This window comes from Actinia tenebrosa, unplaced genomic scaffold (assembly GCF_029948245.1).
Source record: "Actinia tenebrosa isolate PJP-AT-01 unplaced genomic scaffold, QUT_ActTen_1.0 PGA_scaffold0__85_contigs__length_37466705, whole genome shotgun sequence".
Classification (NCBI taxonomy): Eukaryota; Metazoa; Cnidaria; class Anthozoa; order Actiniaria; family Actiniidae; genus Actinia; species Actinia tenebrosa.
Genome location: NW_028292569.1, coordinates 2732373 through 2754867, shown reverse-complemented (window position 1 = coordinate 2754867; position 22495 = coordinate 2732373). Strand labels below are relative to the sequence as shown.

At 34.6% G+C, this 22495-nt stretch overlaps 1 protein-coding gene and 1 long non-coding RNA gene across 3 annotated transcripts; one reads left to right on the top strand and one right to left on the bottom strand.

Annotated features, from left to right (window-relative positions):
• Positions 1-276: 276 nt before the first annotated feature.
• LOC148913245 (uncharacterized) lies at positions 277-17296 on the bottom strand. Of its 2 annotated transcripts, none has more exons than XM_089026192.1 (4): positions 17168-17296; positions 15936-16301; positions 3671-3712; positions 277-495 (listed from the first exon to the last, which is right to left on the bottom strand). In XM_089026192.1, the coding sequence occupies exons 1-4, from the start codon at positions 17235-17237 to the stop codon at positions 431-433; spliced, it is 543 nt and encodes a 180-aa protein (XP_088882318.1). In that variant the 5' UTR covers positions 17238-17296; the 3' UTR covers positions 277-430. The 2 variants fall into 2 exon arrangements, with proteins under 2 accessions (XP_088882318.1, XP_088882317.1); XM_089026191.1 differs by lacking the exon at positions 277-495 and adding an exon at positions 548-723.
• On the top strand, positions 11693-16104 carry LOC148913246 (uncharacterized). The gene is made up of 2 exons (XR_016119091.1): positions 11693-11905; positions 15961-16104. It is a non-coding gene; the product is annotated as an uncharacterized LOC148913246 (long non-coding RNA).
• Positions 17297-22495: the final 5199 nt, after the last annotated feature.

The following is a 22495-nucleotide window of genomic DNA, read 5'->3' as shown; positions in this document are numbered from 1 at the left end:
ACTTAAGGCATATTAAGGCGACTTTAGGCGATTTAAGGCGACTTAAGGACCCGTGGTAGGCCTATCACAGTAGAGTTACGCATGGAGGTATTGTAAAATTACACATCGCGGTAGAAGAGATACAGATACAGGCGACAGAAAGGTACAGATCGAGGTAATGAAATGTTGCACATCGCTGTAGAGTTATCCTATAGCACGATAGGGAAACTGTAGGTTTAAAGAGACAGTAAGAATGTGTTACAAATAAATAATGTGACAGTGTAATAAGACGAAAACTGTAATCAAGGCATTCTATTGTCTTGTAGATAACATTTTTTTTATTTTGAAACAAACGCCGCGCCATATCCGTTACCGCCAAGCACGCATAGCAAAGTTTTAGTTACTGCGAAAGCCCGCCATCGCAAAGCAATTCTATTCAACTCTTTACAAGCTAAGATCTGCAGCAATCCTTCAATAATTTTGACTCCCTTCCTCTCTTCATTGGGAACAAAAACCCTGAAAAACAAAATAAAAGAAAACATTTTTTTTAAAGTTTGCAATTCAAGCAAACGAAATTAGTCAAATTCAAGTTGTAATAAACATCACTAAATAATATTTCTAATATAAAGTGTGGCCTTTAATTTATTTAAATTTAAAAGTGCCACATCACCAGTGCAATATCCATTAATATTAGGTAACCCTTAATGTGCCTTAGTATGTTCGACGAGTTCGTTTTGGGTGGTGCTTAAAAGACAAATAGTTAGAGTAATCAAAAGTTAAAAAGAGTACAAAAATGAAATAAGTTTGAGTTCCCTTATGAATTTCGACGATACGAAGTAGAAAGTGTGCTCGCAAGGGCTAAAATGTGGTTGAACCCTGGGCGTATGAGATTATATGACCAACCTCATACGCATGCCCATCCTCGATAGATAAACCTTATTAGGAATAGTGAACACTAAATTGCACCTCGTGATAATGTAACGCACACTACTGATTTGTTTACAATACACTTAGTAAAATTACTGACTACTGGTAAAGAGTAAGGATGCATAATAGTCATGTCAATTAATAATTAAACCTCGAGGTCAAGTGGACTACGTTTTGATACTCAAGCAAGAAAACATAAAATCTCTATTTGGTTCAAATATCTTATATACAGGATAAAAAATAAAAAAGTAAAGAATGAATAGCCAAACAACTAGTATATAAAGGGCATAAGAACAAAAGGATAATGTAACCAGTAAATTCAGACGAAAAGCATGGACCACGGGCTACATCAGTCTTTTGTAAGATAATGAAACTGATATAAAGAAACAAAAGTGAAAGGTGCAACCACCATGGGGAATGGAATAACAGGGAAGGTTGCAGCAATCTATTGTAATATAATAAAAACACTAGAATTAAAACTGAATTCTACGTTTAGATTTAAATTCTTGTCTCTTGTTGAGGCCATTGGGACGTAACGTACGTAACTGCGTGGCCCAATAGGCCTCTCGAGACAAGAGCTTAGCATAAATATTATCTAAGTCAATAATTTGCTCTATGCAAGTGAACGTGAATTCACTAAGTTGATAAGGACTACTATTATAGTGAATAGCTACCTCACAATTAGTTTTGTTGGTGAGAATAGCTGATTTGTGATTTCGAAAGCGAACTTTTAATTAACTTGGTTGGATGTTGAACCAACATATTGAAGCTTACGCTTATCACCACAGGGAGCCCGGCTTGGTGATGCCAAATCTGTAAAACGATCACGTTTCATATGTTGATGACATTACATAATAATCGTAACTCAATACACCCCTATACAAACGGTCACTACGTAATAGAACTTGTAATGCAATAGCGTTAGACGCCCCGTAAGAAGAGAGAAAGGAGAGAAGCTTCTCTCCTTTCTCTCTTCTTAACGCGTGCGTTACACTTAGCCGTTATGTATTTGAATTTGAATTTATTACGGTACTAAGTTTCGCGTTACAAACAGTGGTGTTCTATTACGTAGTGACTGTTTGTATAGGGGTGTATTGAGTTACGATTATTATGTAATGTCATCAACATATGAAACGTGATCGTTTTACCGATTTAGCATCACCAAGCCGGGATCCCTGTGTTATTACAAGAAATAAGATAGATTATATTAGTGGAAGTACACGTAATAGGGCTGTTTGATCTTATAAGTGTGGCCAGTGGAAAAACTTCTAAAATTATCCGATTGCTTCAAGAAGTTCTTACAAAGATCACACTTCTTGTAATTGCATTTAAAACAACCATTATTATCAGTTATTGATTGAACATTGTTGGTCTTGTATCTAGAAGGCGCAAGACGTTCCTTAAGGATTTTAGTTCTTCTAAAACCAGGCATAATAGATTTGGAAGGAAAAATCTCCTGGAGTTGTTCAGAATTAGAGATAATATTAGAATGAGATCTTATGATCTTTGTTATATCTGGTAGCCTAGGAACTTTTTGCGCCTTCTAGTTACAAGACCATATATATATATACACTCGATTGCAGAAACGTTGTTGCATACATTTATACATATATCTAATTTATATATACATATATATATATATACATATACAGCGATATGCAGAAATTCTGATCCAACCAAGTATATAGATATAACTATATCGGGTGCATTATGGGTAATAGACCCGCTGGATTCAAAGCTAAGTACCAAAGCGTTAGCTGGCCTACCGAGTGTTGTTTATGAACAGCGCTAAAGTCAAGAGGCGGGAACTATGTGTTCACTTTTTAATACCTCTGCACTATAAGAAAAAAATGTCATATTGTAAACGGTTTTATTGATGTAAAGTGAAACATTGGAAGTTTTGCAATTGGTTAAGTTTAAAATCAGTTCTGAAATCGCTCTTCTTGGAAGTTTCGGTCGAGCAGAGATCAATTCTGAACTCGTTCTTCGCTTATTTATATGTGCCCTTCTAAAACAACCAATCACTCCTAGGACAGTCGGTAATATGACTTATGACAAAAGTGGTACAAAAATATTTTGGTCATGAGCTACTCTGGATAGGATATTTTGCTTTATTCGTAGTCTACCGTGTCATTATTATTGAGCATCAACTAAGTCAAATCTCAGTTGATGAACAGGCTGAATATAATTTCTAGATAAACAGAGGTTATTCTTACTTAAGAGAGGCATATTCTTCCACTTCTCCTCTGATAACTTAGTGATTCTTTGTGGTTACTTTTCTTTTATTTCTCTCTCTCTCTCTCTTTTGGCTCAAGCTATTAAAAGCTTTGCAGTTTAGTTATGCAAAACAAGTTCACTCACGAGAGTGAGAGTTTGAATATTAATCATCATTGCATTAAAGCCGTTTGTATTACTCAAAAGTGCACAAAATAAACAACGGTTTATATTGAAAATAACGCCGACTGTCGAGTCCTAGGCAGGGTGAAAATTATTTTTCTGGTTGGAATAAGCGGATTTTGTTTTGAAAGGTAACTTATCTTAAACAAAACGCCAGCCAACGCATTGGTACTTTGAATCCCGCTTTGAATCCCGCGAGTCCATTACCCATAATGCACCCGATATAGTTATATACTATATACTTGCTTGGATCAGAATTTCTGCATATCGCTGTATATATATGTATATATAGTCATATAAGTGCAACGTTATAAATTCAAATGCTACTAAATATTAATATAACATGATTACTTATTAGTGGACTTACTTGTAATGTTCGAACTTGTAGTTGTTTTAGTTGTCGGTGCTCCTATAGCAATAATAAAATAAATAAAATAAGTTACACAATTATAATGTAAGTTTATTCAGACTGCTGATCTCCCTCTCTCTCTCGCTCTCTCTCTCTCTCTCTCTTTCTCTGTCTATGTCTCTCTTTTCTATCGTATAGTCGCGACTGACTCCAGCCTTTCAAAAAAACAAAAAAAACAAAAAAAAAAAAAAAATTAGCAAGCTATTGTTAAATTATTTATGCAACACTAACAAAATTAAGGAAATGATGCAAAATCACTATTTTTTCACTATTTGTCTGGAATATAGAAGAGTAAAATATTATAAAAGTGCCGAGTAAAAAATAAGATGAAAAATGTCCATTAAAATGATATAAAATGACAACATTAAGAATTAGTCATTTAGAAATAGAACATTCTAAATACGACAACTATAGGTTTTAAATACGCTTGCATGTAGTACTGAAATTAATATTATAATATATGCATATCATAGCCGTATATCAGTATTCCAGTTTTTTTTTATTTATGCTGAAGCTATCAAAGCGTTACTTGTAATGTTCGGAGCAGCAGCTGTAGTGTCTGGGGTGGAGAAGGTCCTTCTGTTGGTGTTAATGAAAACGTGATAATTGAAAAAATATCGCGCGGGATCCATGTGGTTTTACCAGGTGTCTGGGCTAAACTCAAGATGGTTTACCTTCTAACTCCAACGTTAAGTCGATTCAGTGTGTGTAAATGCTGTCTACAGGATCGTCTATATTATAAAGCTAAATCTGATTTCCTATTAACATTTTGTGGCTAGATAAGGTCATGCATCACTACATGGGCCGTTTTGATTAAAACAGATAGTGTTGGTCGATATCGATGGCCCATAACCAACTGTAGTATAATAAACTGGTTGACATGGCGAGGGTCAAGACGTATGTTTGAAGCTCTCGTCTGAACCGTTATGAATTCTGGGAATTATCAGTAAATTTCAGACCGTTTGTTTTATTTTGGATGAATAACGCAATATCTTCAGGAACTAGAAGAACTACAGACGATATATCATCAACCTCCTCTTCTGGATCTGAGCTGCCACATCACCAAATGCGAAGTTGAGGAAAATGGCGGACAATGGCGACGATATAACTGAAAAAAACTCGACCGGAGAACTGTCCTTAACATCCATTAACCATCTACGCCGTGCTGAAAGATGTTCAAAAGAACACTGAGGAATTGAAGGAGATGGAAGAACTGAAAGAAGGCTTGAATTTCCAAGTCAAGACAGTGGAAGAGCCGAAGAAGGAAAATAAAGAATTAAAAGTAAAAGTGACGGAGCTCAAGAACTTAGATGTATGCACAACAAATCTCAAAACAGCACAAAATAACGAACATGATCTATAGGTAAAACACGATGACTTAGAAATGTATACTCGAAAGGACAATTTAGAAATACACAAAGTACAAGAAGAAGATGATAAAGACCTTGATGAAGTTGTTATGAAGGTATATATGGTGTGTTGGTGGGGATGTAGAAGAAGATGACATCGACATTGAGCATCGTCTCAGATTTAAGATCAAAGGAATCACACCGATCATAGTAAGGTTTAAGTCTCATAACATTAAAACAGCGTTCAACTGACATCAAGACAGGGCACAGGGCGTATATAAGGCCGAAACACAATACATTTACACGTAAATATGAAAACAATATACAATACAATCCATTATGATAATATGAGAGTACTTTGCGTAAAGTTCATGAGACTTAATTAACCTACTGACTATATGACAGCCTATCAGTTTGATAAATGTGGATACCAAGATTTGCAATAGAGCAGTTTCAAGTAGAATGGCAACAATGATACGAAACAATCGAGAAATTAAAGGGTTTAGTATTCTGGAAAATCTGATTAAAATCATACTATTTGCTGTTGATACAATTTTTTTCCTGCAAAAGACCGGGACTCTTTTACGAAAGTACTTGAAACACTAAGAATTAATTTTTTCCAGCTATTCTTCTCTTAGCATAAATATGCGCGGAGAAATCGGAAATAGGATGGATTGGTCCACAAACGCCCCTAGATAATAGTGCTTTGGAAATTCCTCAGGAGGCCTACCGCGGGTCCTAAAGTCGCCGTAATTTAAAGCAACTTTAAGGCGACTTAAGGCGATTTAAGAGAATATGATGGAATTTTGGGTAATTTTTTAGGGTGACTTTAGGCAATTTAAGAAGAAAATATGATGACATTTTGGGTATTTTAAGGGCGATTTAAAGCAACTAAGGTGATTTAAGGGAGCAAAGTTAGTTTCTTGTAAATAAATAAATAAAATGATTTATCTAATTAAAGGTAAACAAAGGACTGTCTTATTTATACCACTTACGGTATCTAACAGGTTCCAGTATAAAATCAGAAATGCCAATGCAAACTGTGATTGATTAATAGAGAGACTTGTCTCAGTAGCCTTGGTTCCCCAGTTTGCATTGGCATTTCTGATCTTATACTGGCACCTGTAAGATACCATAAATGGTATGAATAAGGGTGTTAACACATCCTAGCATGCTCGCACTAAACCTATGAACATAAATCAGTACAAAATATTGCTAAGTTACGCTATTTTGTTATTATTTTGTCTGCGTAGATATTAGTGCTGTTAGCAACAATTAATTCTCTCATGAGTTTAGTGCAAGTACTCAAGCAGCTAACATTTCTCACTATGATAACCAGTGTTAATCATTGCAAAAACAATATAGTGGCTTAACCTGTAGAAGCAGTCATATGATAGTTGTGAAAATGGTCTATCATTTCTGTTTCTAACTCTTAATAGACTCTTTGCCCTGATTCCCAAAACAATAAGCTGTATTTTCTCATGTGAAAAAAAACTCATTATTTTGTCCTCCAGTTCTATTCCTCTTGGGAATCAGTGCAAATGGTCTATACCAACATAACAACACTGGAGTAAGCAGACTTTGAAACCCACTACTTTAATATCTAACACTACTAGTTTCATTCCATTGTTTTATATTGATTTGTGTTCAGGTCAAATGACATCATAATGACAACAGAGGCAAAATCTGATTTCTTTCATAAAAACTAGCTTATGAATTTATATATATTAAGCCTTAATTGCCTACGAAATATTCTAAAAACAGTACCATATAAGCTTAAGCTTATATACCTAATGCAAATCTAATGTTTTACATACCAAAGATGAAGTTTAAGAAAATATAAGCTTCGACAATAGAAATGTTCAAAAAGGTTTCAGAAACTGTTTTTGCTGTTTCCTTGATGATCCTCACATGAAAACTTGGTTGTTGACACATTACCTCAATCTTTTTATATCAGCTTAACTTTCCTTCTCAGGAACCTATCCTATTCGATGCTTTACGTCAGACCTTAACCAGCAAAATACTCCCAATCCATATCAGCTTCCATAAGCAAGCTTTTTTCTGAATTCAAACACTTCTTCTGACAATCGTCGAGACTCAAAAGCATTTGTTACTACTTCTTTGGTTGATTAAAAAACTTGGAAGGTGTCTTTGACACAGCGTACGTCTTTCTCGTCCTCTTGCTCACTTTTTCAACATCCACAAGAAATCCGCCATTTTGTTCGTTACCAGTCATTTCAAGCTTTCAAGTACACTTCCCGTTAAGAGGCTATGTCTGTAAGAATCAAACATCCAGCGGCCAAGTTGAAAAAATCGATTTTTTTCATATTTGGTCCAAAGATGTGGAATACCATTCCAATAAACGTACTGATGTTCATTTTGAATAATTTCACTTTTATTTTGAGAAAATCGTGAAAATCGATTTTGGCCGTCGGTGCCCTCATTTCTACGGTGGCCGAGAGGGGTCATCCAAAGTCGAAATGCCAAACTGCCCAAATCGAAAATCGATACACGCTGAAGACAAAGTAAGTCCTTCTCTAGTCTATTATCGCTTCAGACAATTTGACTTGGAGCACTTTCGCTTAAGCCAATTTGACTTGAAGCACTTTCGCTTAAGCCAATTCGACTTGGAGCACTTTCGCTTAAGCCAATTCGACTTGGAGCACTTTCGCTTAAGCCAATTCGACTTGGAGCACTTTTGCTTAAGCCAATTCGACTTGGAGCACTTTCGCTTAAGCCAATTTGACTTGGAGCACTTTTGCTTCAGCCAATTCGACTTGGAGCACCTTCGCTTCAGCCAATTTGACTTGGAGCACTTTCGCTTATTGGCCGAGAAGGGTCATTGGAAAACTTTACCAGGCGTTCCTAGTATCACCACAGGTAACCCACAAAACTGTTATACTTCGAAAGAGAAAAACAAGATGGCGGACGAAGATGGTGAGGAGTCAAAAACTATTTGAATGCAGCTTATTATGCATATATTGCACGAATTTTGGTAGCTTTTTTGCTTAATAATGAAATTGCATTTTACAGAAATAAAGAATTTCGTAGAAAATCTTGTACATCAAAATAAGCCCGTGGAAATTATAAGAAGATATATAAAGAAAAAATTCGACATGGCGATTGGTCGTAAGTAGCCTTTACTTCATTAATTACTAAGCTTAATTATAATCTTACATTTTTGTTATTATCTAAGCTAAGATTTCCAGATTTACGCCCCATACATATTATTATGATTTGTTACTTGTACACTTTTAGAATTTACTTAGGCTTTGGGTAAGTAAATTCCTTGTTTTGGAGTTCTAATCTATTTCTCTTCATTATTTTCTTTCGTATTTTGATGCTTGCTGACCATTAACTGTCAATGACCTGACAACCAATTACCAAGAAACAGTTGTTCGACAGGTCATGTGAGGCATTAATAGTTATTATTACCATAAAAAGAGTTAGCTAAATCCTAATCCCTCTTTCAAGTGTGCTGTTCCTGCTGACCTTCTACATAATAGTACCTACCAATATGGCAGACATAACATCCTTAGGAAGAAGATTTTGGTCATGACGATGAACACCATGCTTCTTCTGAAATCTTTGAAGTGTACTTTTCCTAGGCAGGCAGATTATTTTTCAACATTAAGCTCAACTTAATTAAGTCTTAATATATAGGCTTAAACTTAAGCTTAAAGTTTTTAATAAGGGAAATTATATACCCTTAATTAAAACAATAAAAGTCTAATAAGCTTAAATGCTAAAAGTGTACAAGTAACAAATCATAATAATATGAATGGGGCGTAAATCTGGAAATCTTAGCTTAGATAATAACAAAAATGTAAGATTATAATTAAGCTTAGTAATTAATGAAGTAAAGGCTACTTACGACCAATCGCCATGTCGAATTTTTTCTTTATATATCTTCTTATAATTTCCACGGGCTTATTTTGATGTACAAGATTTTCTACGAAATTCTTTATTTCTGTAAAATGCAATTTCATTATTAAGCAAAAAAGCTACCAAAATTCGTGCAATATATGCATAATAAGCTGCATTCAAATAGTTTTTGACTCCTCACCATCTTCGTCCGCCATCTTGTTTTTCTCTTTCGAAGTATAACAGTTTTGTGGGTTACCTGTGGTGATACTAGGAACGCCTGGTAAAGTTTTCCAATGACCCTTCTCGGCCAATAAGCGAAAGTGCTCCAAGTCAAATTGGCTGAAGCGAAGGTGCTCCAAGTCGAATTGGCTGAAGCGAAAGTGCTCCAAGTCGAATTGGCTTAAGCGAAAGTGCTCCAAGTCGAATTGGCTTAAGCGAAAGTGCTTCAAGTCAACTTGGCTTAAGCGAAAGTGCTCCAAGTCGAATTGGCTTAAGCGAAAGTGCTCCAAGTCAAATTGTCTGAAGCGATAATAGACTAGAAAAGGACTTACTTTGTCTTCAGCGTGTATCGATTTTCGATTTGGGCAGTTTGGCATTTCGACTTTGGATGACCCCTCTCGGCCACCGTACATTTCAGCCTAAAACCGAGGTGAAAATGGTAGGTCTGAGAAAGGCGCTCGCGTATAAAAATGAAGCAAACTAGAGAAGTTCTGTTTTTGAAATAAAGTAAAGGAAAGATTAATGATTATTTTAAGCTAAAAAATGAATGGGGAAACGCGTTCTAATAAGCGAACAGGAACGTTTTGTAAACTGAATTTTTCGGGTTCTCAAATATTCAAATGCTTGATTATTGCTCCTTTAGTTTTTGCTCGTCGTATACTTAGACAGTAATGCTATGTTGGTAATCATAGCAAGGGCCGTAGAAAGGGGGGAGGGGGGGGGGGGGGGGGGGGGGGAGGAGGAGGGAGTAGTGGCGATCCAAATGTTTGACTAGACTAAAGGCTCGCTACGCCCCTTGCAATGATTACCAACACCCGCTTGACTAGTAAGAACATTAATTTTCTTTTTACTGCTTTCTTATTATTTGGATTTTCATTTATAAAACCGATTATGACAGCAGGAATTTTCAAGAGAATAGACATTCCATTTACGTCATTACTACATTTCACAACTGAACCAGCTAGTATTTTTACGATGAAGTCTTGAGCTGAGGTCCATAAGCAAAATGAAGAGCTGTTAAAATTGATCTTGGGCTTCCTCGAAATGAAATTTTTGAATCTAAAGAAAATACGTTGCAAAATTAGACAATTTTCTAATCCTCAGCAAGGAACTGTACGTAAAATGAAGTCACCCGGCCTCTGCTGAAATGCCAGTTGGATTAAAGGTAAATTACGCATTACTGTCTAAGTATTATACGACGAGCAAAAACTATAGAAGCCGAAATTCAGTACTAGGTATGAACAATAATCTAGCAATTTATCTTGTAGGTAGGATCTCCCGGTGTTTTTTAGTCTAAATGTCCTAAATCTGGACATAAATGTAACTCTTTTTAGAACTCTGAAGTTATATGGGCTTGTTTATAAGTGTCATATAGATCGTGCCGACGCGTGTGTTTACATGCTTAGTTCAAATTGTAATTTTTAAGTAACAGCATTTTAAAGTAATGTCGAAAAAGAGCAAAAAAATACAATTTATTGCTCAATATTCAATCGACAAATAATAATATCAAAACAAATGTCAGAACTGAACACCAAGAAAATATATTAAGGATATATTTATGTCTGCCTCGAAAAAGTTTCGCCGGATGCCGAGCTCAAGCAACGCAAATTTCTCTGAATTCGAGAGTTTCGTATAAAGCGCTCACTGAATAACCCAAGCTGAATTTTACATATGATTTTGCTTGACATTCGAAGGTATTATGGCTGGAATTTCAGATAAATCCGAACACCCGGTGCACATGAAAATACGCTTTGCAAACTAAGGGTGAAATTTGGATATTTGAGAACCCGAAAAATTCAGTTTACAAAACGTTCCTGTTCGCTTATTAGAACGCGTTTCCCCATTCATTTTTTAGCTTAAAATAATCATTAATCTTTCCTTTACTTTATTTCAAAAACAGAACTTCTCTAGTTTGCTTCATTTTTATACGCGAGCGCCTTTCTCAGACCTACCATTTTCACCTCGGATTTAGGCTGAAATGAGGGCACCGACGGCCAAAATCGATTTTCACGATTTTCTCAAAATAAAAGTGAAATTATTCAAAATGAACATCAGTACGTTTATTGGAATGGTATTCCACATCTTTGGACCAAATATGAAAAAAATCGATTTTTTCAACTTGGCCACGGATTTTCGATTATGTTTGATTTTTACAGACATTGCCTTTCAAAGTCTCAAGACGTCCCGAATCCCGCGAATATGACTATGGCGGAAAGAATGTTAAAAGAGGTTTCAAATAAGGACCTTTTGATTTCTTGTCTCGTGCGAAACCGTAGGGAGAAGAAAGTTCTGATACAGTTTGATCTGGAAGTCCGGGCAATTTCATGCCCTGCCCTCTTTAAAGGTCACGTCATTACTCCTCCAAACTTGAGAAATTTTCTCGTTGTAACTTGTAACTTACTGTCCTTACCGACGAAGAACATCCTATATTTTATATTTTCCAAACCCACCCCTCCCTCTCTGCCAATGATTTGAAGACCTACAACAGAGAGAATCTGGGGCGAGAAGTTGTAATCACAACCACAGTTCCTTGCGTGCCAAAATATTTCCAAATGGCGAATGTTATACTGTTTTGTGAATGGCTTTTCGGATGGTTTGTTTTCTTTGAATTTCACAGTGCATTACAATAGTCAGTATAATAACACCACTAAAATGGAGGAGATGACTAGCTATAAACTAGGGTGAGCTGCATGCGAATGTGAAAGTGATCGGAATGAAGGGACTTTAATTCCTATGGCTGCATGGCGTTATCTCGCGAGTAAGTAGATAATGTTCTAGAATGTTCTCGATCTGCCTGTAAAGTACGTCTTATTTATCAAACATAGTAAAAGCTTTCATGAATAAAGTCAAATGTGTCTAGGTATACAATTGTATGTGTATTTCTAGGCCTTAAATTTCCAGCATTATTCATATACATATGCTTACTTAGCTAAATTTTCTGAGCCAAATTTAAATAAAGATGAGTTGCACGTAAAAAGGAATCAATACTTTATACAGTTTGTATAATTTTGGAGTAGTGATGACATGGTCTGCGATAAAAACTTTCTAAGAACCTCAGTAATCTCAGTCAAAAAAGTATTGGTTGGAAAATCAAATATTCTCATTTACCAAAAACCACATATTTTAGCAAGATTGACTTCAAAATACGTTTAAGCAATAGAAAACTTTTTCCGTGTTTACATAGCCTGATAGCAACACGAGGGGAGGTTGGGAGAATTCGAGACAGTTATGCAAACCCGAGACGTAGTTGAGGGTTTGCATAACTGTCGAGAATTCTCCCAACCCCCCGAGTGTTGCTATCAGGCTATGTAAACACAGAGAAAAATGTTTTCTATTGCTTTTATAAAATAAATACTAAGGGAAAACACTACCACTTGCAAGAAAATAAATCTTTATTTGAATTTGATTCTCATATCAAAATACAAATTCTCCATACATCACGAACTTCGATCGTTAGCCAATCAAATTTCGTGTAATAAACGCCAAGGAGGCAAATGTGAAGCGAGAAAGAATCGCTATAGCTATTTTAATTATTTATCATTCTAAAACTTTAAAACAAATACAAAGAAATGTCCAAAGATTGAATAGAAATATTAATAAAAGATTTCAGAATTGATATTCTTTACGAAAGTGATCAAAAGTAGATAACTGAGTGTCACTGTGACTGGAATTCTCAGTTGAAAGAAACGTGGTTTTGCTCAATTTGACAGCCAGAAAACACGGCAGCGAAGTCGATTGTTTCGTCTTGCCTCGAGAAAATATTTTGTGGAGTTGAAGAGCTATCGCTGGAAAGAGTTTGAAGCTGCTGACTGTTTCCTTGAAATACTTGTATTCCTTATCGGACAGTGCATTTAAATCATAAGAAAGCACTTCGCTGAACAACCGAGGCTGTCCTGACGAAGGACGTGTGTTGTAGCTCCTGAGGGAATTCTCGTTACGGTGACCAACAAGAGATTGTCATGGTCGATATTACAATCAGAAACACCTGCATGACACCATAGGGTTATACCTGTGGCCCTGACACATGTCAAAATTTGGAACTTCGTCTTCAAAATACATTTTTGGGGGCGTTTTTTTCCTCGAAAAAAACTGTAAATTTTTGAACTTGTACCGGGAAAACACGAAATGTATGACGTCACAACTGTGTTTACATACCCTCATGCAAATACGGCTATCAACCAATCACAGCGTACGTACTATTTGGTTTATTTTATAATAAGACTTATAGAATTTTAAAACATTATCCATTTTAAAATTATCTAACATCAAATGACCCAACAGAGATAAATAAAACTTAGTATGGCAGCTTATATCAGTGAGGTATTCTGGCTGCTCTTATATAGCATGTCTTAATATTATTTACATATTATATCTGATTATTTTCATATTATGAGTATATATCAGTTTGTTATTATGTATATGATTATAGAGTACAAACACTAAAAGTGTGCAACACTTGATGATGATTATGATGACGATGATTTAGCTTTATTACCATAATTTTTCAAAGTTATTTACAATATAATATTGAAACAGGTATTGGTAATAGCTACTCAGTAGTAAATAGTGCTAATTAAACAATAGAAAACAATAGGATTAGCATAATTTAGTATTTAGTGGTATTTATGTTACACACTTATAGTGTTTGTACTCTAAGTGACATGTCTTAAATATTTACAATAATATTATATGTCGAGTTTATGCCAGTTTTTTATTATTCATATGACTATGAGTGCTCTGCTATAATAGCTAGGGCATTTGCATTGTGGTGTCATGAACCTCTGCTACCAGAATTCCTTTGTTTTGTTCATTTCATAAGTTTTCTTATTTTTCTCACGAGGGAATTTGCAAAGCATTCTGGTAATGGTGGTCAAATAATGCATGAATGTATGAATGATAGAAGTAATGAAAACAAAAATGCAAAAAATAAGTCTGAAAAGATCAAACTTAAGGCATTTCAAGGCGATTTAAGGCGACTTAATGACCCGGGGTAGGCCTCTCAGATGCAGCAGCAATTGAACTGGGTTAATTTCCATGAGACTGGAATAAAAATTTTGGGAATTTATTTTTCTTGTAATCGAAAGTTTCTTTACAAATATAATTTTGAAAAGAACTTTGAAAAGTGTAAGACCACCCTTGCTATCTGGAAGTCGATAACATTAACTCTAATAGGAAAAATTCAGGTGATTAACTCTCTAGGCTTATCGAAATTGTATCATATTTGTTCGAAAACATGGTCAGCGAGATATTTATTAAATTAGTTAAAAGTGAAATAGTTAATTTCATATGGAACGGGCGCAAGCCAAAAATCAAGTATACTACGTTAATTAGGAAATTATGAGGATGGTGGTTTAAAGCTACCGGAATTTGAGAGCATGGTTAAGGCTAGTTTATTTCGATGGGTGACAAAGTTGTTTGATGATGAAAGCAAGTATTGGAAAACAATTCCATTAAAATTACTGTTAAATACTGGAGGAATTGAGTGTATTCGGAAAAAATTTGATATAAAATGTATTCCCCTGAAATTCCTGCATTTTATTAAAATGTTTTAAGAGTTTGGGCAGAACTTAGTACTACAAACATGGACAACCCAGAAGAGGTCTTAAGGCAATCTTTATAGAACAATTTTTTCATTCCTTTAAATTGTAGTGTTTATAAGTAGACAACATTTTTTAAATGTCAATATATGTTTTGTCAGAGACGTGTGGGATAAAAAAAGATGTTTTCATTGGGAAGTAGTAATAAACAAAGGGTTAGAAAATACAGAATGGTTAACTTGGGTTAAAATAATCACTCTTATTCCAACGCAGTGGAAACAAATAATGAAAAATAGGATGCTTGAAGAGCATTCGACTATTGCAGCATCAGAGTGCCCAATTAAAAGACGTATGAAAATAGAGGGAAAATATAAGATATTGAGCTTAATTAAAACTAAACAAGTTTATAATAAGCTGATAAAGGTTTTTTTTCTGGCCGCCAACCTCACAGAAGAGGTCAGGGTCGGATACAGGATTTTAATAAGGAGGGTGGATAATTATTTTAAAGTTCTTTTGAGTCTTCTTTTTGCAGTACAAAGGGAAAAAAATGCCAGATTAAATTATAACATACAGTGCACTGCATACTTGTGAATGCAGCTAAATTTTGACCCTTGACATGGTTTGTAATGCAATCATATCCTTCTATTTTCCTAAAAATATTCACTTTTACTCTAAAAAGGGAGGCAGGAAATACCCCCCCCCCCTCCCCTGTATCTGTCCCTGGAGGTTGCTAGTTAATTCTAGAAAATAACTCTATTGACTCTAAGCCTATGCTTTGTTACACAAACATGTAATATACTTGTTCCACGATTGAATATAGAAGTAATAGTTATTGGCTACGCCTCAGAAGAAATTCAAATATTGATTAATTTTATTCTTTTGCTATATAAACTTTATCTATGTCAATACAGAAACAGGCCAAGTACTATTAGTTTTAAAGGTTTCATAAATTCATTTAAAGAATATGAAAAAAATTGAATTAAATTATCATTCCATCTGGGCAAAAATTGTAATCTTCTAAATATATTAAGGAATAAATAATTTTCTTTTTTTTTTCTTCCTGTTTTTTAAGTTTGCTAAGTTGCTTCAATTCTGTTTTAATTGATTGTAAATAACTAAAACTGAATTTCTTGCTATTTATATCTATTTATATTGTAACTGTTTTTTGTATTTGTTGTACATTGTCCTGTAATAAAATAAATTATATATATATATAAAGTTATATTACTCCCATAAAAGTGCATGGCTTACCTTTTCCCTTCTTTGCAACCTTTAGGTGCACATAATATGGTAGATCTCCAGATACATCATCACTGATGCTTGCAATGTATTCATTAGTGTCATTGACAGTAAGGTTCTTCAACACAAACCAAGCACGACCAATTGTCAAGTTTCCAATAAATTCTACTCTGCTTTTCAACGTGTCGCCAATATCTTTGTTTATGTGCACCCTTCCATTATATGAATTAACACTGATAAACTGAGGATCGGGGATGTTGCCCTTTCTTATTCCCCATCTGGAAGAAATGATTTCTTTTTGATCCGTCGTATTCCACATAAACAAGGCATCTTCTCCAATAGAACCTTTGATATCTATTGGACCCTTTATGGCGTTTACTTTGTGAAACAAGAATAAAATTCATTTACATAGTATAAAGCTTGTAATGACAGGCACAAAACTAACATGTTTGTATTTAAAGCACAGCTACATAGCTTGTAGCCGAACTAATATAAATATTTAACACTTTTCTATTCTAGAACTGTGGTCTATGCACCTCAAAGGATGTTTTAATAATATTATCTATTCTCGCATTTTAATATCCTCAAAAACAAAAATATTTTCAGGAAGGAAAAGGATTGCCGAAGAGATCGAGAAAGAAAAATCAAAATTATAAAGCCAATCCTTTTTTTTTTTCAAATTTGAATGTGAAAGTAAGCATTTTTATGTTTCTCATAAGTCAATCGATTTAAAAAGAACATGTAAACCCGTTTTACGAAACGACATTGACTGATTTTGAAATCATTTTATATACGCGTGCTTCAAAGGGGACGTATTAAGCAAAGCTTGGAAGAAAGCCACTAGTAAGAAGGCCCTTTATGTAAGAAGGCCCTTTATCCTTAAGCATTTTTATATATGTCTATCCATTTTGACAATTTGGGTGAAGAAAATAAAACAAAACGTATGTTCTTGCTACGGGAGTTTTAACCGATGAACGGCATTGATGCCACCCAAAAATGCATTAAAGATTACGGGGAATTTTCTTGCCAGAATGTCTAATTACTGATTAAATGGTTTCATACGAGAGATTAAAGAGGACTGAATATGGTTTTTGGACTGAAAAGGCAGGGTTTTTCAGGCACGGTTAAGTTCCTTGGCACTCGACCGTTTATATATGTATAACAGTTACCCAATGCTGTCGTAAGAGCATTCGTTTTGCAGATCATTGGGACAACAAATATCGAAAATCAAAGACATTATTTACCTTGCTGAACGATTTCGAAGAAAGTTAAAAGCAACAAGATGAAAAGATGCTGAGATCTCAAAGACACCATCGCCTTTCAATGGCGTTTTCGCTTATACGATATGAATAATTTGTTGGAAGGGTCTGGGAGGAGGATTTAGGAAGATGATAGAGCCCTTTTCTTAACTTTCGAAACTAATTTATAACATACAAGGGATACATGATGGGATATATGAATTATGATATATGACTGAGAAAATTTGGTCATCATAGTTATATTAATAAAAATAAGATTAACAATGATGTACAATTCTTCCTCTATTTTTTCCGTCATAAGCTTGTTATACCCCTCCCCCCCAACTGCACCCCTCCCCCCCCTTAATATATACTTTGTTATGAATGGTCCTTGAAGTACTGGGCCTCTTTACTTAAAGTAATAGAAGTTCTTTAAAATACTCACAAATTGTGCATCGATGTTCTGATCATTACTTCAAACCATTGAAATTCTGTGATTCCCTTGAAATAAATAAAAAGAAAACACTTAAAAAACATCCATTTATATATTCTGCTGATTTCAACGTTATATATGCTTGTCAAAGAGGCTCTAAATATCGAAGACTGATATATATTTGTCGAAAGGAAATATATTTGTCCAAGTCCTCATATATACATCGAAACACACATATATATAAAATATAACCGCAAAATCAAATACGTCTAATATTCATGTCTTTTCGTTATATATATTTTTACTTGGAATTCGGTAAGTACTTCATGTATGCCTGATTACAATGTCCTGGCGGTATGCTTTCTGTTATCGTGCATGATGACGCTCTCCCACTGTATCCTAGTGTATCCACTGTATCCTAGTGTATCCACTGTATCCTAGTGTATCCACTGTATCCTAGTGTATCCACTGTATCCTAGTGTATCCAATGTATCATAGTGTATCCACTGTATCCTAGCGTATCCTCTGTATCCTAGTGCATCCACTGTATCCTAGTGTATCCAGTATATCCAGTGTATCCAGTGTATCCACTGTATCCTAGTGTATCCAGTGTATCCAGTGTATCCAGTGTATCCAGTGTATCCAGTGCATCCTAGTGTATCCACTGTATCCTATTGTATCCTTTGTATCCTAGTGTATCCACTGTATCCTAGTGTATCCTCTGTACCCTAGTGTATCCTAGTGTATCCTAGTGTATCCTAGTGTATCCAGTGTATCCAGTGTATCCACTGTATCCAGTGAATCCACTGTATCCACTGTATCCAGTGTATCCAGTGTATCCACTGTATCCAGTGTATCCTAGTGTATCCTAGTGTATCCTCTGTATCCTAGTGTATGCAGTGTATCCAGTGTATCCACTGTATCCAGTGTATCCTAGTGTATCCTCTGTATCCTAGTGTATGCAGTGTATTCAGTGTATCCTCTGTATCCTATTGTATCCAGTGTAGGTTTTAATCATTTGTGGTATCTTTTAGAGTATACAACTGATGGTTCCAAGAGGTAAACAAGAGAAAGCATTTGATTTTTTCATTGCTTTCAACTCAACACTTCTTGTTTTAATTGGTTTAAATTGTGTTTTAAAAACTTGGTTTCTTTTAGGGGAAAAAAAAATTAGCCACAACCACGCCCAAATTTTGAAAATTTATTTTTTTCGAAAATCATTCCCACCCTTTTTATACCAGAGTACCCCCGGAGTAATTTCTTATCTGATCAGACTTTTTTCTATCATAGCCTTTAAAAAATCTTTGAAACTGAAGTTACAGAAGTTACATTTCACTTTCCTATTCCACCTCTTAAAGACACTCTGCTTACACCATATACTTTCCCTGTTGTCAGCTATTAAAGGGATAAAAATTAGTTTTAAGTGTGATGGCATATCTCATTTACGCACTACTATATATAAAGAATGAAAAAATCATTTGTTTAAGCACAATACTCAGCTTATGTGTTTGTAAACCTTGTCAAGTATGAAATGGCACTTAAATACCTCAAACATTGGTAATGCAGTCATTGGTACACCAGGCTTATTATCCCTATCTTTTCTCAGTATTCATGCAACTATCACATAAATTATAGCTAGGGATAGCAAAAATTAAAAATGACACATTGAGAATAACATAATTAGGATTTCTAACTAAGGATATCCAATGTTATCAAAGGAACCCAGTAAACCTTAGTTAATAGTGAGTGAGTGCCAGTGTCATGAAGTCTTACATAAAGTAGAATACTAGTAGATGAACTAGGATAAAGTAGATACACTGGTATTACACTAAGAGCATGAATGCACTATGAGAATATAGTATACATTGGGATTAAGGGATACATTGGGATACACTGCACCAGGATGCATTAGAATACACTGGATACACTAGATAACACCGGATACACTAGGATACACTGGATACAGAGGATACGCTAGGATACAGTGGATACACTAGGATACACTGGATACACTAGGATACACTGGATACACTAGGATACAGTACGGGGTGGATACACTGGATACACTGGATACACTAGGATACAGTGGATGCACTAGGATACAGAGGATATGCTAGGATACAGTGGATACAGTGGATACACTGGATACACTACGATACAGTGGATACACTGGATATACTGGATACACTAGGATACAGTGGATACACTAGGATACAGTGGATACACTAGGATACAGTGGATACACTAGGATACAGTGGATACACTAGGATACAGTGGGAGAGCGTCATCATGCACGATAACAGAAAGCATACCGCCAGGACATTGTAATCAGGCATACATGAAGTACTTACCGAATTCCAAGTAAAAATATATATAACGAAAAGACATGAATATTAGACGTATTTGATTTTGCGGTTATATTTTATATATATATGTGTTTCGATGTATATATGAAGACTTGGACAAATATATTTCCTTTCGACAAATATATATCAGTCTTCGATATTTAGAGCCTTTTTGACAAGCATAGTTATAATTCACAGACATAGCTTCACATATTGAGCTCTTTCCGTACAGTATAGTATGACACGGCTAAAAAACCGCTGATTGGCTAATTTAAATCTCAACTGAGAGTGCGCAATATGGTTTACCGCTGATTTTATCGCAGGCGCTCTGACAAAATGGCGGACGAGGAAAGGATTCCTGTAGAGCATTTTTCCTTCTGAAAATCGCAGTTTTTATCTCAAACACTTTGATCATATGCCGTAGTTTATCAAGAAAACGATACAGACGAGTAACACGATGCCCGGTAGATGGTAAATTGTCAAGTTTTCAGTCTGATTCGGACAAAAACAAACTTGTCATCGATAAGCTTACTTTAATAAAAAGACAGAGAAGGAATATAATTATTGTTTTCTTGTTCCAAGTCTATTTCAAGATTCTGAACTTGAAAAGCTCATCGATTGTCAAGATAATCAAGTAAATATAGTCATGGATACTGTAAATTTTGAAATTCGTAATAAAAGTTATAGGTGAACATGCTTTTACCCCGATTATGATGTAAAATACCTTACTCATAAATTCTGGTACTCGCAAATTTTCGACAAATTTCAATAACGTGAGGTAAAATCATAGATATGCCTACGCTTGGGAATTTCCCAAACAAAAAACACAACGAAAAGCAAAAAAAAAAAAAAAAAAAGCAACAGCAACAACAATAAATTATTCAAACAGTTTCATAAGTTTCAAGACGATTTTGAACACAGACTGAAGTTTCTGTTAAAAGGCTAGTTTAATCACCTCCTGGTTTACAATTAAATATTTTCATCACTATTAAAAGGAATTAAATGCAAATTAGAGTCTATATTAGGATATCTCCATTCATATTACTTTCATTTCAGTTCAATAAGTTCATATATTATAAATGAAAAGAAAAAAACAACCCCATAATATTATAATATACTGATTATGTCTAGTGTGGAGGTAAACTCCTTTGATTAAAAAGGGAAAATATTTTGTTTAGTGCTATAGCTGTAAAGTGGGAGTAAGGTTGTGTATAACTGTGAGCTGTTGTATAGTTTGGTTCAGGTCTTGTTTTCTTTAAGAAACTTTATACAGGTGAATACCAAAACCAAAACAATGTTAAACAATGTCAAAAATGACTTTTTTCTCAATTTCTAGCTTTTCAAGGTTTTTTCAGTTGTATCCCAAACCTGCTATTTACATAGTAATGTATTTCTCTATATAAGCACTTTGCAGCATTGAAAATAGAAAAGTCTTTCTGAATTTTTTGTGTTAAGTCATTATGTGTAAAGGCCTTCACTATTTTGACTGCAGAGGCCTTGACATGTGAATTGTCCTCAGTGTTTATTTTACAAAAGTAAAGAACCAAAGAAGATAGATTTTCCATCTACCATTCATACAAATGTATATATATATAGTTTAAAAGGTATACTGTTGAGAAGACCATTTAGAAAATAGAAAAAATATATATATAGAAAAATTCCTGAACTCAGTTGGGCAATTCTGAGGTTTTTCATGAAAATGTTCACTTGCAAAAAACCAATTATATATATTCATGGTAGCAGCTAGATATTTATTCTTTACAATGCTTCATAAGTATACCTTATGTATTAATCTTAAAATTCCATTGTTTTTTTACACAAGATCAGTAGATGAGATGTTTCTTGGGAGTGTGGTTATATCCTAGTCAAATTTAAAATTTAAAACTTAAAAAATTTAAAACTTTAAAATGGAAGTATACATTTTGTGTGACTCTAAGTCAATGTTATTTCTTTTCAGTTCCAGGTTTTATTTCTTGAAACAGCTCATATATTGACTATATATTAAGCTCTTTTGGAATAGATCATTGGTTAACTACAGAAGTGAGATATAATTGTGTTTCATTTATTATATTTGTCAGAATTATGATATCATTTGGAATAAATATGGGACAGAGTCAAAAGAACGTTATTTTGAACAATAGTAAATCGGACTTTAACCTAGTTTTAATTAGTTTAATTATAATTTCGGATACTAAGGAATGTTCTTCCTTTATATCAAGTGAAATCTGCAAACGAGTAGTTAATTAATTTCCTGGGATTACATGAGTAATGTTAGCATAAGCCACGTTTTACGGAACAAGTGCGCCTTGGGCGTATTGTGCGTGGATTATTGTAATACCTGAGGAATGCAGACTCAAGCATAAATAGAGTTTTTTTAAGTAAATTTAGTCAATATAGCAAGAGAACTTGGAAGAGCGTCGAACCACAGAGTCAAGACAAAGAACTCGCGTCGTTAGAAGACAGAGAGCTGTAATCTCGTTCTCGTTTTGTACTGATTTGTGATGTACTAAGCTGAGTTGCGAATAAACTCTTTTGCCAACACACTTGCAATATGTT